At 48.3% G+C, this 14,791-nt stretch overlaps 1 protein-coding gene across 1 annotated transcript in view; it reads right to left on the reverse strand.

Annotated features, from left to right (window-relative positions):
* The window catches only part of TMEM178B (transmembrane protein 178B), a 335,799-nt gene that overhangs the window by 211,482 nt on the left and 109,526 nt on the right, over positions 1 to 14,791 (reverse strand). Inside the window, exon 2 of the mRNA XM_045792495.2 lies at positions 12,515 to 12,628. Coding sequence (XP_045648451.1) covers positions 12,515 to 12,628 — 114 coding nt within the window. The remainder of the gene's footprint in view (positions 1 to 12,514; positions 12,629 to 14,791) is intronic.

Below are 14,791 nucleotides of genomic sequence, written 5' to 3' on the forward strand. Positions count from 1 at the left end.
TCGGCCTCAAAAGGTCTCACACACACACACACACACACACACAGCTGACTGCTCATTTCTAATTTGGTGCTAGGTACCCAAGCAAGGAACCTCGGGGAAATCTTACATAATTAGTCTCATTTTATCAACGTGAATGGAGAGGAGGACTGAGACTGAATGATACCCTGCACCAAGGAGGCTTACGGTCTCTCGGTTGGATTTCTGGATTTCAGATAAGCCTACACAGGGCACACCATGGGGCATTAATTAATTTTGTATCAGCAGCTGGTTATGGACTGAGAACAAGGGACCTAGGAAGAGTCTGTGCTTTCACCCCACGGCCGGTGTCTGGTTCGGGGACCCAGCATGAGACGCAGAAAGAATAGAGGCGGCAAGACCATTCAGAGGCAAACTGCCCAGAAAGTAGAAAAACAGTCTTCAGCTTTGAAATGAGTTCCGTCCTCAATCCTCATTCGTAAGTCAGTTATTTAGAATTCAGAACCCATTTCCAGAGAAGTCATGTCTGTTATAAATGATTGGGTTTCGAGGCTAGTCCGCAAAAGCCCATTTAACTCATAATGTAGATAAAATACTATACATCTGCAATAAAAAGCAATAGAAAAAAAAAACCTATTGTGATACCAGTAATTAAATGAAACAAACAAACAAACCCCCGAAGTGGAAAATAAATAGCTTTCTTCCATTTCTTTTGAATACTTGAGCTCTCGCGTGAGGAGTGGCTAGCCTGGAGGCTCATGGGGAAGGGTCTTCACTTACTTTAGATAATGGTAGGGGTGGTCACTGATGGTAGGAGAGGAGGAGGATGAAGTAGGGCTGTCCTGTAGGATAATGACAATCAGAAAGCATACTTGAGAAAACAGGCAGAGACAACAGAAGTCTGTGAGTAGGTCTGTTCAGTAAGGCATAGGGAAGGAAGGGATCTTTGGGGTGAGGCGAGAGCAAGAATTTTGCAACCATCAAGGCCTGGGTTCTAGTTCTACCTCCGTCTCGTATAGGCCAGAGCTCTGGGTGAGGTGCTCCATCTGAGTCTCAGGCACCTTATGGGCAACCTCCAAGGATCGCCTCCATCAAACATCTGCACAGTCAACACTGTGTGTACTGCCCAGAACCCCCATCATGGGAGGATTTGTTGCCTTGGTTCTTGGAGAGCTGCTGGCCTTCAGGGATCAGCCCCTTCTGGGGACTCTCAGACACAGAAAGTCAAGGCCCAAAGCCGCCCCTATGCTGGTGAGCTCCTATCCAAGAAGTAACCAATGTGGGAAGCTGAGGCCCAGCCATCTCGACCCCATTCCAGAAACTCTGAAAGGCCACCTGTAGGACTGGAGCCCTCTGGGGGGGGGGGGGGGGCGAGGGGGTACTGGACTTCTCCCTCCCTCAAACCCTGCTCTGTCCCTTCCTTACCACAGAAGTGGGTCCTTAGGGCACTCCTTAATAAACATCCTCTGGCAACACCCCACCTCAAAATCTTCCCAGGGAACCCGACCTACAACAACCTGGCCCAGATTCGGCACACGTAATGATGAGACACTTTCCCGGCCACCTCTCCTTACCTGCCCATGGCACAGACCAGCAGGAAAGCCCAAGAACACCCAGGTAGCTCTGGGAGTGGGGCTTCTGGGAGCCCAAGGGCAGCGTAGCAAGTGAGGAGCTGGGCGACGCGAGGGAATGTGCATTCCTATCCCCCTAAAATGGCTGCGGCACCCAGAAAACCTGTAAGGTTTTCTTTTTAAAGTGTGAATGCTCATAATCAACAGTTTATAATTTGCAAGTGGAATCTATTTAAGAAACCTGAGGATTGTTCAGAACTACCCTGTCTGATATGGTAGCTACTTGGCCATGTGTGATCATTTAAATTTAAATTGAGTTAAATTAGACATTCAATTGCTTGGTTGCATTACTCCTATTTCAAGGGCTCAACAATGAGATATGGCTTAAGGCTAGCATATTGGGAAACGGGAAACGCAGATTTAGAGATCATCTCCATCATGACAGGAAGTTCGTTTGGATGGCCCTGATTGGAATGTTGAATTACAATGAATCCAAGAATGTTTTAATTGTAGTCGATACAAACCTTCCATGGAAGACTCCTAAGATAGATATGCATTGAGAGTGAAGCAAGACAAGTAACACTTTTTATTTTTGGCTTAGGCTTAGCTCCCCTCCCACCTTCTACACACAGAATTATAGTTTTACATGAGCAAGGATGAACTCCATGGAGAACTACTTTGGGTAAGCCTGAATTACCCAGAATGAGGCCAGCCCCTTGGCCAACTATGACCTTGAAGTTCAAACCAGAGTCTGCTATCAGCAAAAGACAAAGAAGAACACAAATGGTAGAGAACATCAGCCTCAAAGTTGAACTAGGGCAGGCATCAGCTCCCACAATTATCTCAGAGGACCAAACATTTTAGCTCAACCTGGTAACTCCATCACTAAGACAATGGCCAAAAGAAAACGTCCTTAAACCTAATCAATTTATGCAGCCTTTCTTCTCAGTCACGAACAGAGAAATGTGGGGTTTGTCCTAGCAGCCAACACTGCCAATCACTAAATATGACTTGATAGGCTGAGTCTTGGACTCAGCAATGCTTCATCATCTCTCGGGTGACCCTACATATCCCACCTTACCTTCACTCTGGATCTGGTTCTTACCTTCTGCCCACTCCGTGAACCTGGCACTTCAGATCCTCACTGCTTCCCTAGAACCCCTGCTATCAGGACTCAAGTTCCTTCTTCTCCCCATGGTCATGGCTACAGAATAGTCCCCCCCAACGCTCATGCCCAGCCCTGCCTCCCAAGCGGACTCAGGCCAGGCAGAGCTGCAGCCCCCTCTCACGCAACTGGTAGGCTACACACAATCTTCAAGACCAACCTATTTCCCTGCAATTCCTGGTCCTTCTTCGTTGGTAACACAGAATGGCAATATCCATGACCATAGCCAGCACCACCCCATAGCCCATTGTGAGCACAGAGTTGAAAATAAGGAGCATCCTTTTCCCCCCGAACGGGAATATCATGCCTCACCCCTAACCACGTCAACTATCCTCTTCCTAGACCCTCCTCCTTCCCCCATATCCCCAACACTCTTGCAGTATCCACTTTTGGGATCTATATATTTCCACTTCAGGAAGAGAAGAACATCTGATCACAGCACATACTGGAAATTGCAGCTTTCCTGAAAGGCAGGGCTGAGCCACAACAGTCAGGAGAATCATTTCCACGCTCCCCTCAACGATTTCAGTACAAATGTACTCACGGCATATTTATCTTCAAAGCTCTGAAAATGTTACCTCTTAGACACTTAGTATGTAAATCTTCTTTTAGAGACTCCTGTTATTGTCTAAACTGTATTCTTATTGGACACAACTGATAAATTAGAGGGCTGCTTCTGCTACTGCTATCCCACTGAGGATCCCAAACACTGATGATTTTCTGCTCTGAAATTCCTTTCACAATATGCCACACTGTTGCCATTCAGCACATAATCCTCTCAGCCACTTTCTACTCCCACACTGTGAGCACCTGATGCAAGCTCCCATCACACACACCTGTGCAGACAGCAAACCCACAGCAGACCCACTAACACGTGCAGCCACAGAGGAGGCAAACACCCATTAAGCCTGTGCAAAGTTCAATAGAAAAGTCCCCAAGTCCACGAAAGATCATTTTAGAGCCTCTCACCCACATCCTAGGGGATCTCGAAGCCTGGTACAACTTTGCACTCCTATAATCATAGCATCTAATGCCGCTTGGTATCAGGCTTTTGCAGACTGACTGATTTCACATGAATCATTTTAATTTAAACTTTCTAATAACTCTCAAGACAAGTATTATTACCTCTGTTTTACAGATGAGTGTACTGGGTTTTAAACACTTACACAGTTTGCCCAGGGTCATATACCTAGACAGCGACAAGCGCTGGAACTCAATCCAATGTCCCCTAGCTTCACTGGAGCCTGAAGCCAGTTTCTGAATGAAGGAGAATGTTGGAGACGCAACAGAGGTTCCAGGCTAGATGTCAGGAGGATGCTAATAGCACACATGATGCAGAAAGACAGACAAACAAAAAGAAAATAGCTCACCTCTTCCGTGTTTTATTCAATTAACAAAAAGAAATATGGAAGAAACGTGAATTACAAAAGCTCTAACAGAAAATAGACACAGACACGCAGACAACAAACAACGCATGAATAGGTTAAAAGTCCTGCTCCTGTGTGAGAGGTTGTGCTAAATGCAATATTCGCTCTCCCAACTCCCATTCAAGGCCCACCCACGCTCCGTCCTCCCGAGCCTTCACTGACCACTAGAGCCCCCACCAATGTCCCCCCAACACCAAGCGATCTCAAACTTTAGAGATTCTGATTCAATAGGCCTGGGCTGGGGCCCACGAATTGGCATTTCTAACAAGTTCCCAGATGATGCTGATGGTCCACAGACCACATTTGAGTAGCATGGTTCTAGACTCCATCGGTCCTTTGCCACAAAATATAGAACTTAATTACTTTTTCTGCTAAGCCATTCTGATACCCAGATGCCTCTCCCCTGCCCTCCCCATAGTCCTACCGTCTTCAGAAGCAGCCTCACCTCCAAAGCCCAGGACCAATCCTGATCACAGTTTGAGACTGCTGCTTTTACTAAAATGATCTCCCATCTTGTTCAAGGCATGATAGCCCCTGACCTGTGTATCCCAGATCTTAAAAGTGGGCTTCTCTCAGGCACTATTCTCTATTCCTTATTCTAACTCCCTAATGCTCTAGATTTCCTGTAGAATTGGGCCCTGTAGAACTGGATCCCCAGAGTAGCACCCACAGTATTCATACCTGCTGACCCACTGCCTTGATGACAAGTGTCTGCTGCCCAGACATCCAGGCCTCATCCAACCCACATTCACTGTTGCTGAGCTGTCCCTACCCACTGGAATACTCAGCTTCTGGTTTTGTCCCCCTCCCCCCCAAAACTGTTACAACACGCCTGGACAGTGAGCTGTGATTGTCGTAGCTGCTGGGAAGAGGAATCACAAGCCATTAGGACATTCCTTTTCAGCACCTAGAGCAGGAACAGTTCCCCCAGAGGGCCAAGAAGAGGTAGATCCCAGGGCATCCGCATTTTTCCCTTGCTCTAAAAAAACAGGCCATGCCTCTGCGATAGGGTAGTAGTTTGGGCTTCTATTTTGCTTTTATGCCCTCTACAAAGAATTCCTGCTGACCTCAGTGTGGAGTTTGGGACCCATGATGCGTGCACGTCAGTAGCATTACCCTGCACGCTCTGGGTGGTCAATAAACATTAAGCAACAAGCAGTCTGATCTCTCCCCAGGTTGGCACCTGGAAATATATCATCCAATTTGGAAAGCAGAATACCTTTTAATATCCCCTCCAGCACCTAACACAAGGCTTTCTCTATGAATATTGAATGAGTAAATGAACAAATGGGCAAGGGATGTCAGCGGGGTTGTCCCCAGTTCTCCTTAGTGGTGTCCGTATCATGATGCTTGGCCGGAAGAAAGCAGTTTCCAATCCGAAGAAGCTGAGAATGGCTCTAGGACAGACTTCCAACCAGTTCCCCGCACACACTTGGACGTGCACATTCAGACGAGCTGTGGTTGAAAACCGCAATCACACCGGCACAGGGGTTCTCAGATTTGCTTCAGTATGTGGATCATCAGCGCATCTTTAACACAATGGTTTGTATCCTACTCCACCCCCCTTTTACCCTGGGCTTCCTTCTTTCCCACTCCTGAGGCCATCTCAAAAATAAACCCCCATCCTGTCCACTCCACTCTCATCACTGACCCCTAGCCAGGCCAGCCACGTAAGTAGGTGGGAGAGAAAGCAAATGCATTATGATTTTAAGGATCTCCACACTACCTTTAACCACCTCACTGTCATCCCTTTGGGTTAGGTCTTTTGAAAATTAAAAATGCTATCAGGGGAGGTAATCCGAGAAGACATCGACACCTTTGCGCAACAAGTTTACTGAATGTTTGACAGGCAGGGGAAGCTGTGAAGAAAAGGTGTGTCCTGGCAGGCGTTACTGCTGCAAGGGCAGGTAGAGGGGCAATGGCACATGAAGGGGGTTTGTGTTCCCTGCCTGGCTTGCTGCAGAAAAACCACGGGAGCTCTGGGAGGACAGGCAGAGAGCAGCTCGTCGGGATCCTACAAAGTTTACAACACTCCCTGCAAGGGCCGGGTGGGGTAGAGAGACAAAGATGGTTTGCAAAAAGCAAAGACTTTAGGACACACCAAGTGACATATGGTGACGCCCTGATGATTGAGTTTCTGGGCGACCAAGCTATCACAATTCTGGGGAAGGTTTCTTGCTAGGCATGACCCCCGTGGATGCCAGTCTTGCAAGCAAGAAGCAGCTGGCAACAGATTGCTCACAGTTAAGAACCTCACGCAGGCTGGGCTCCTCTGCGGATGCAGGGGAAGGAAAATGGCTGACACCGCAGGGGACCTAAGCTGCTAATGTCTGGGATGTTTACTTCATTAGGCTGTTTTACATAACAGCAGCTAGAAACAGAAAGGAGAAAATAGCTGGAGGGAGTCCGCCGGAGTTCAGACCTGGATTCTGAGTCTCAGATTCCTCTGAGGCCAAGGTGGAAACTCTAGGCAGCCCCTTTCTCCCTGGCTCAGTTACTCTGTCTGCAAAGGAGCTGGAACACTGCGGCTGGGCTCCTGGGACGAAACCTCGAGCCCCCTCTGAGGGGCATTACAGTGGATATGAACAAAGAGGTAGTTGTCACTGTGATAATTACTGTTATTTTATTTTCATCTCAAGCCCCTCAGTCTACCACATTCATCTTGTCCTGACCAGGGATGGCTGGGGAAGGAGGGACCAGAAATCCAGGCAACTCCTGAGCTCGGAGCCCAGAGGTCTGAATGGGAGGAAAGTCCAGAGGGTAGATGAACAGGCTCGTCAGGGAGCTGCCAGGGGAGGCCCCTGGGAAAGGAAAAGGCAAGGGCTATCAGGCCAGGAGCCAACATAAATCCAAGTCCAGAAGGCCAAGGCCAGCGGGGAAGAGCAGGAAGTAGCCTAGGGCACAAGAGGTGGGCATGACCTGGGAGTGGCTAGAGGGAGTGAGACAGCAGCCCCAGGGAGACAGGGTCCAGGGGCAGGATGCGCCAATTACAGAAAGAGAAGAGGGAATGGAAGAGGCCAGAAAAGAGGGAAACAGATAGGGCTTGGCCAACCTGAGTAAGGCAAGGGTTCTGCACTGAAGTGCACAACAGAGCAGCAGGACAGACGGAGCTTCTCACCATACATCAGCTGGGGTAGGGGCTGGCCCCCCAAAACTGAGCTAGCCTACAGGCCCCCTGCCATGGGGAGCCTCGAGCCTTGGGGCCAAGGAGCCAGGTGTGTCATTCAAGGGTCTACATCAGACAAGACACTTCTGGATTTGGCTTTCTTCTCCCTCGTTCAGCACACCCATTGAAATGCCCTTGCTTCTTCACAGCCTCAGGCTCCATCTGTCTGTCTTCCTCCCCTACTACCCTCCCCTCCCCTCCCCTCCTCTCCTCCCTCTTTACCAACAAATCTTATTTCTTCTCTCCCACTTTCCAGAGGTACGGTGTGAGCGTGTTTGTGTGTTGTGGGAGGAGCGCCCTCAGGAGGCTGGGGCAGCAGGGATGCGGATGTCAGAGGAGGCCATCATTCCTCCTCCTCTTTCCCTCCCTGGCCCACGGGCAATGTGCGCGTGACCATCCGATCTAATTAACTGAACTTCCAGTCCTGACAGAAGGAGGCTTTAAAAAATAAATAAATAAATAACTCTAGCTTTCTCGGCTCTCAGCCAGCCTCCTGAGAGATAAGGGAGAGGATCTGATTGCAGGCAAGTGGAGTCCCAGCGTCCCGGTTCCCGCTGCCAGGGGCAATCAGCTGTGAGCTGGAACCTCCATCTTGAAAATGCCCAGTGGAATGAAAACCCCCAGAATGCGCAAGCACGGCGACTCAGGAGTCCTAGGGCTCAGACCCCACGGGAAACTCAGCAGCAGCAAAGCAGAGATCAGAGGGTAAGAAGACGTCCCCTTCTCGCACTTTCCACCGGGTGCCTGCCCTGCGGCCCCTAGGCAGCCTCCTCCTCAATGTCGCCTGGTGCAGCTCCACTCCATGCCAGCAACTTTGTGCAAAAGCACTGATCTCTCAGGGACGTCTTCCCAGACCCAGCTTTCTCGGCCTCCTGGCTCCCCCCCCCCCACGCCCAGTGTCATGGGCCACCCAGGCTCCCTGCCCTCCCAGCCAATGGGCACGTGCAGGCCTCCAGCTGTGCCAAAAGGTTATGCCAAAGGGATGCCAGTGGCACAGAGAGCAAAGGCAGAGCCATTGGGGATGGCCTCAGGGGCCCTTGGAGGGGGCAGGAGGGTGCAGAATTCTCCCAACAAGGGCTGCAGCCTCGGACAGAGCTGCAGAGCACGAGAAGTCTGTGGGGACATTATTTTCTAGTGAGAAGAGGAAGTTTCAGGCGCACCGCAGCGCCAGCCTGCTTTCCCCTCACTGCCACTCCGCTCATTTTGTCATATTTCAAACATTACACCAGACAACCCACCCGCAGGGCGGCACTGGCCAAGCTCATCTCCCGTCGCCATCGTCCCATCCTCACTGATCCAGAGCTGGAGGGGGCAGGAGGATCTGGGTCAGCCCCACGGGGGCTGGACAAACACCACTCAGGGTCACTGGCACCTAACGGGAGGCAGCAGACAGACAGGACGGCAAGGAGGCCGCCCCAGACAGAGAGCCAGGCCTGGGTGGCGTGAGGGCACAGTTTCACCTCTGGAAGGAGTTCTGCCTCTCCCAGGGAGCTCTGACCGGGGAGGGAAGGACAACAGCAGCCACAGTGTCTCACCAGCCATCGCCATCCAGCCCGAGTAAACCTCACCAGCAAGTCACTCAGACAAGTCAGCGTTGGAACCTCAGAGACTCCTGCCGCCCCCCACCCACACACACGTTTGGTTCTCTGGACTTTATTCCCCCAAAGTGGTTATTATCTCTTTACACTTGGATTTATAAGCCTAGTGACCTACAAATAATTTTACTCTTTCACCTACTGTTCACTTGACCATAAAGTGAATGAGCTCTCAGCCACACAGTGAAGCCACCCACTGGTGGTGTTACCTGTTCAAAAACCACAGCACAGTTTTAAGCCAAAATGTGCTTTTCCTATTTGGAAAAAAAAAAATTTTTCCCCCCACATCCAGGGGTGATTGACCACATGCAAATCCCTAGTGAAAAAATGTTTAACCTCAGTTTAACCGGAGTCCGAAATATTTACCAAGTTGTTTCAGAAAAAAAAATTAATTTCTTGCCTTTGGCAAATATGATCTATTAAGAAAAATGATAGAATGTAAGATATGATGGTCAAATTCCAAAATGATAACCAACCTGGTATCAAATGGATTTATTTGATCTCATTTACAGTATTGAAAAGTACATGGGGCGCCTGGGTGGCACAGCGGTTAAGCGTCTGCCTTCAGCTCAGGGCGTGATCCCGGCGTTATGGGATCGAGCCCCACATCAGGCTCCTCCGCTATGAGCCTGCTTCTTCCTCTCCCACTCCCCCTACTTGTGTTCCCTCTCTCGCTGGCTGTCTCTATCTCTGTCGAATAAATAAATAAAACCTTTAAAAAAAAAAAAAAAAGAAAAGTACAGAACTCTCAAATAAGAAATCAGAGTCTGATTTTTTTTTTTTTTAATTTCCAAAGCTTGGTCATAGGCGTTTGCTAGTCTTTGTAGTTTCTACTTTATCTCAAAGGGGGCTCATGTGCCCATTTCCCACCTAATATCAATATCTGAACTTTGAGAATGAAAATTGACATTTATTATCCTTCCCCATTACGCCAGCATTGCCCATTACACTTAGCACCAACTTCGGACGTGACCGATGCTCACTTGCCCTCCGGCTAAAAATAGCTGTCATCGGTGACAGGAATGGCAAATGTTCTCTGCCCATTAGACCACCCTGCGAAACAGGCAGATAAATCCCTCACTAAAGAATATCCTCCAGTTCGCCCACCATGGGATACCAAAAACCTTCATGCATCAGTTGCTGACATAGCTTTTATCAAGTAAAAACAGAGATCTAGTTGCACCCCAATTCACAAGCATAAACTGCACACTCGATTTCGCAGAACCCAATGGCACCACAGTTTCGGAAGAAGGACCCCAGAGATGCTGGACTCAAAGAAGATTCCACAAACCCAGGGGCGCCTGGGGGGGCTCAGTAGGTTAAGTGTCTGCCTTCGGCTCAGGTCATGATCCCAGGGTCCTGGGATCGAGCCCCAAGTTGGGTTCTCTGCTCAGTGGGGAGCCTGCTTCTCCCTCTCCCTCTGCCTGCCTCTCCCCCTGCTTGTGCTTTCTCTCTTTCTGCCAAATAAATAAAATTTTAAAAAAAGGAACAACAAGAAGATTCCACAAACCTTAGCATTAGCCTCCTCTCTCCGTCTTTGCCAATGCCACGTAACAATTCCAGTGATGCTGCAATGCGTAATCTAATCGAATTCCAGGTATCTACTGTGCACAGCCAACAATATTCTATCGGGTTTCCCTTGAAATGCATCTGTGCAATTTACACTAATTCTCCTTCTTGCTGAAAAACTTTCACAAACTATCTTGTTTGAAACAATTATACTATATTGTAATTATCACACTGCCTTGTAATTATTTGCTTTGTGAATGTGTCCCTCCCCCTCCCCTACCCATCTCCACCTCCAGGTGTGAGCTCTTTGAAAGAGTTCTCCCACAGCCTCAGTATCCACTATGTGCCTGGTACACAGAAAAATTCAGTACCTTTGGTTGAACTGAGTAAATATGAATTGAAGCTACGTCAATCACTTCTTCCTTCTTAGATTCTGTTATGGCCCCTGTAACTTAAGTTATATTTAAGTGGTTACTCAGCAAGGCTTATCACGAACTCTGAACATCTGCTGTGGGCTTCTGTTACAGTGGACCAATGTAATGTGGGAAATAGGCAGTCATTTCCAGGTATTGATGTATGTGTCTCCTTAAGTATTTAGAGCCAAAAGAAAAATTAGTAATCCTGATTACTAGTATCTCTAAGGCAAATCTAACATTACAGTTAAGTAAGTCTGTGTAAGCCTAGCTCAATGTCTAGTACACACGGATGCACTTGAGACATTAGCTCTCTGTCCCCACGCTATGGTTAGTGTCTCCAGTAATGTCAAAGCCTGAAGGCAACAATTTGGTGAATGGCTTCCCATCCACTGATACCTGCGCTATCATTTCAGGCCAGTGGCAGTAACAGTCATCCAGACACTTGGTCACAGTCTTTTTTCCTGAAACCAATGAATCGTTGCTCTGTTTTAATCTTCCTCGCCCCTCTCACCTCCCGCCACCTCAAGCCATGGTGGTTTGATTAAAGCCAAACTAACATGTGGAAGATGCCTGTCCGGACCCCATGCGTGCAAAACATAACTAGGCAACAATAAAGGGAAGAAAGAGGTTTTCAACCTTCTTTAAAGTTGATGGAACATTTTAGCAAACAATAAAAGACCCTCCCTCGCATATAAATGTAAACCGATTTTTAGCCTTGTGATATTATGGGGGGGGGGCAGCTGTAGCAGGAAAGAAGTGACAAATGCAACAGAGACAACTCAGAGCCGAATGTGTCCCCTGAAGAACTGTGCCACCAGCGAAAGACAGCTTCCCTGACACAGACGAGCAGGACACCCCCATGGAACAGCAAAATGAAAATACGGCCAACTCTGCTTGCTCCTGAAATCATCCTCTTATCATAATTAGAGGATCTGAAGGTTCCTGACCAAGAAACTCCCTAACGGTTGGAGGCAGATACTCTGACCTCGGCTGAGCAATCACAGGCGAACTGGGTCTCCAAGCCTCTCATTTTTGGGGCAACAGAAACTCGTAAGCAGAGGACGAGATCCTACCCCTTAGTGACCCACCCAGAGGCAAACTCCCAAAACTATGCAGCCTGCAACCCCCAGCTGGCCTCACCCCGTATAAAGAACAGCACAAGGGATCCACAGGTTGCCAGGATAATGCTCCAAGCAACTCGGGAGAGGCGCTGAAGTTAGATCCCAGGAGCTGGTTTCCTTAGGTAGCTGTAATCAGAAACACCTACCCAGGGAACGAAGTAAGATTACGGATCATGGTCTGCTCATTGTTTTGGGGTTTTTTGATTTTATTTTATTTTTTTATGTTACATTTATTTATTGCCTTTTTTTTAAAGTAGGCTCTCCGTCCCAACGTGGGGCTTGAACTCACGACCCCAAGATCAAGCGTCACATGCTCTACCAACTGAGCCGGCCAGGCGCCCCTGTTTTTAATTTTAGAAGCAAACTCTTTAAATCTAATGCAATCGAAGCCAGCAGAGGCAATTCTGACCCACAGAAAATTGACACTTTAAGGAACTGCTATCGTGCTCTGAGGCTGTCCACAGGCCAAAGAGGCGCGTCCATCCGTCCAGACAAGCTGCTGACGGGCGTCCAAACCTCCGTGACCTCCAAAGGTTGCCACCAAAGAAACAAACGCAGGTGTACTTACGAAGGGCGTGCCACTCATCCTGACGGATGGTCTTCGTGATGTTGAAAGTGAGGTTCCTGGGGATGGTGGCTGAGGAGTAGTGGTATTTGATGTACGTGCATCGCTCAATCTCTCCTGCCAAAGAGAGACAGGAAACAGAACGTTAATGAGGCAGCAACCATGTCTGGGGCAGCTTCTGGGACCCACTGGTCTGTCCTGGGGAAAGAGACTTGCTTCTTATGGGGCCTGGTGACACCCATAGTTTATACAAGGCAGTAACTTCAACTCCAAAAAGTCACATCTACTCTCCAGAGAGTAGAACTAAAGTCAAACACCATCGATTTAGATAGAAAAATGCCTCTCTGGCATCACTGAGGGATGGGAAGAGCCAAAGCTTAGGCTGACAGTGGCTTGCTAAGAAAGTAGTGCCTGTGTTTGTTTAACCTTAAGAAAATCAACTTTCAAGTGATGGGAAGAAGATTGGCATCAAAAGACATGAACAGTTTGTACCCATGGACCAACACACAACAGACTCCGGCCTTAATGATGTCATTTGTGCCTGTAGCACACACAGTCTTGTGGAAGGATGAACAACGAGAGCAGCCTCTTCTCTTTCCTCCGTCGTGCCCTAACCTCACCTCTGAGCACAAAGCCCTCAAATCCATGCCTATCTCCTTAAACCAGCCTCTTCTCAGGCTTCCTGGGGGAAAAAAAATCAAGTCCCTTAACACACTCAACACTTGGTCCCGTGGAACCTTTACTGATAATTTGACTAGCAAAGCATGCATTGCCAACTTAGGAAAGTACTCTTCTATCTTAGAACAGAGTTTTGCAAAGTGTGGTCCAGGGACCATCAGCATCCTCCAGGAACTTGCTAGAAATGTCATTTCCTAGGCCTAATCCCAGAGCTGCCAAATCAGAAACCAGAGGTAGAGCCTGCAATCCAAATTTTAACAAGCCCTCCAGGTGATTCTGTTGTACGCCTGTTTGAGAACAGCTGCCCCCGAGAATCTAACAGAATTACCAATGTATTAATTCATAAACCCAGCATGTTTGCAAATTCCAAAAGAAAGGACCAATTAGGAGTTCCTTCCTTGTCACTTGTGGTCTCCTGCGGGCGTATCTACTGACACTTGCATATCTAGTGAATATTAGAACTCAATATCAGGGGATTGTGAAGAATCAGAGAAGAAGTGATTTTTAAGGGTTAGAGGTTTTAAAATGAGGTTTTACACCTGAATAGATTTTGATGGTAATCCATTTTGCACCCCACTGATTTTCAATTTATAAGTGGTGGCACCTGACTGAATTGTTTGACCCCTGGCTCACTGTCAGCAGGGAGCCTGGCAATTGGTGGAAGGCAGTAATTTAGACACTACCTCTCATGAAACTGACGCCTTACTGTAAATCATATCTGGACAACTGCCCTATTGCCACTTACTGGCAGACACTCCTCCAATGGGACGGACATTGTCCAAAGAGGCAAAGTTTGGAGGAAGTGTTAGACACGCTTTTCCTTTTTCACCTCCTCTGCCTCTGTCCCTTAGTCTCTCACCTGCTCCCCAGCATTCCCCCTGACCACACCCCCACCGGGTCTTCCTTCTTCTCTAACTTGCTATCTTGCTATGCTTCTTGGGAAAGTAGTCCATCAGACCATCGCAACTCACGCCCATACCCTAAGCCCACAGTGCTCTGATTTCCAAAACAATCTCCACGATTAGCATCACCTCCCATCGGGTCTACAACATTATAAATCCCCCAGCCATCCCCAATGCCTCCCCTCCCCAGTGGGGCCTGTCCTCCCTGACATTCAACTGGTCACCAAATTCTGTTAGTTCTACCTCAGAAATACCCCCTGGAAACTGGCCCATCCTCTGTGCCCTCAGCCTCTAGAGCAGTTGTGTGAATACAATGACCCATCTCAAGGCCACATTCACTGAGGACTTGTTTGTAGGAAACACTTGCCAAGTGCTTCAGAAACCAACGGTTTCCTACTTTACTCATGTCATGGCACACACAGAAGAGACGTGTGTGAGGCTCCTTGGGATAAACAGATGAGGCTGCCTGGGGCCCGTCAGCGTCCCTGTGAAGGCACCAACACCCCCAATCCACCTGTAACCCTCCATGTTCTGTACTTATCCCAATGGCAGAAAACCCTGTGATGGATATTGTCTCACTTCACCCTTCACACAACCCAATTAAGTAGGCATTCCTATGACCATCGGCATAATATGATTATATTTCACAAATGAGAAAACGGAGGCTCAAAAAAATAAGGTGACTTTCCCAAGGGAACAG

The sequence above is a fragment of the Ursus americanus genome, chromosome 3 (assembly GCF_024610735.1).
Source record: "Ursus americanus isolate L20-20 chromosome 3, mUrsAme1.1.p, whole genome shotgun sequence".
Taxonomy (NCBI): domain Eukaryota; kingdom Metazoa; phylum Chordata; class Mammalia; order Carnivora; family Ursidae; genus Ursus; species Ursus americanus.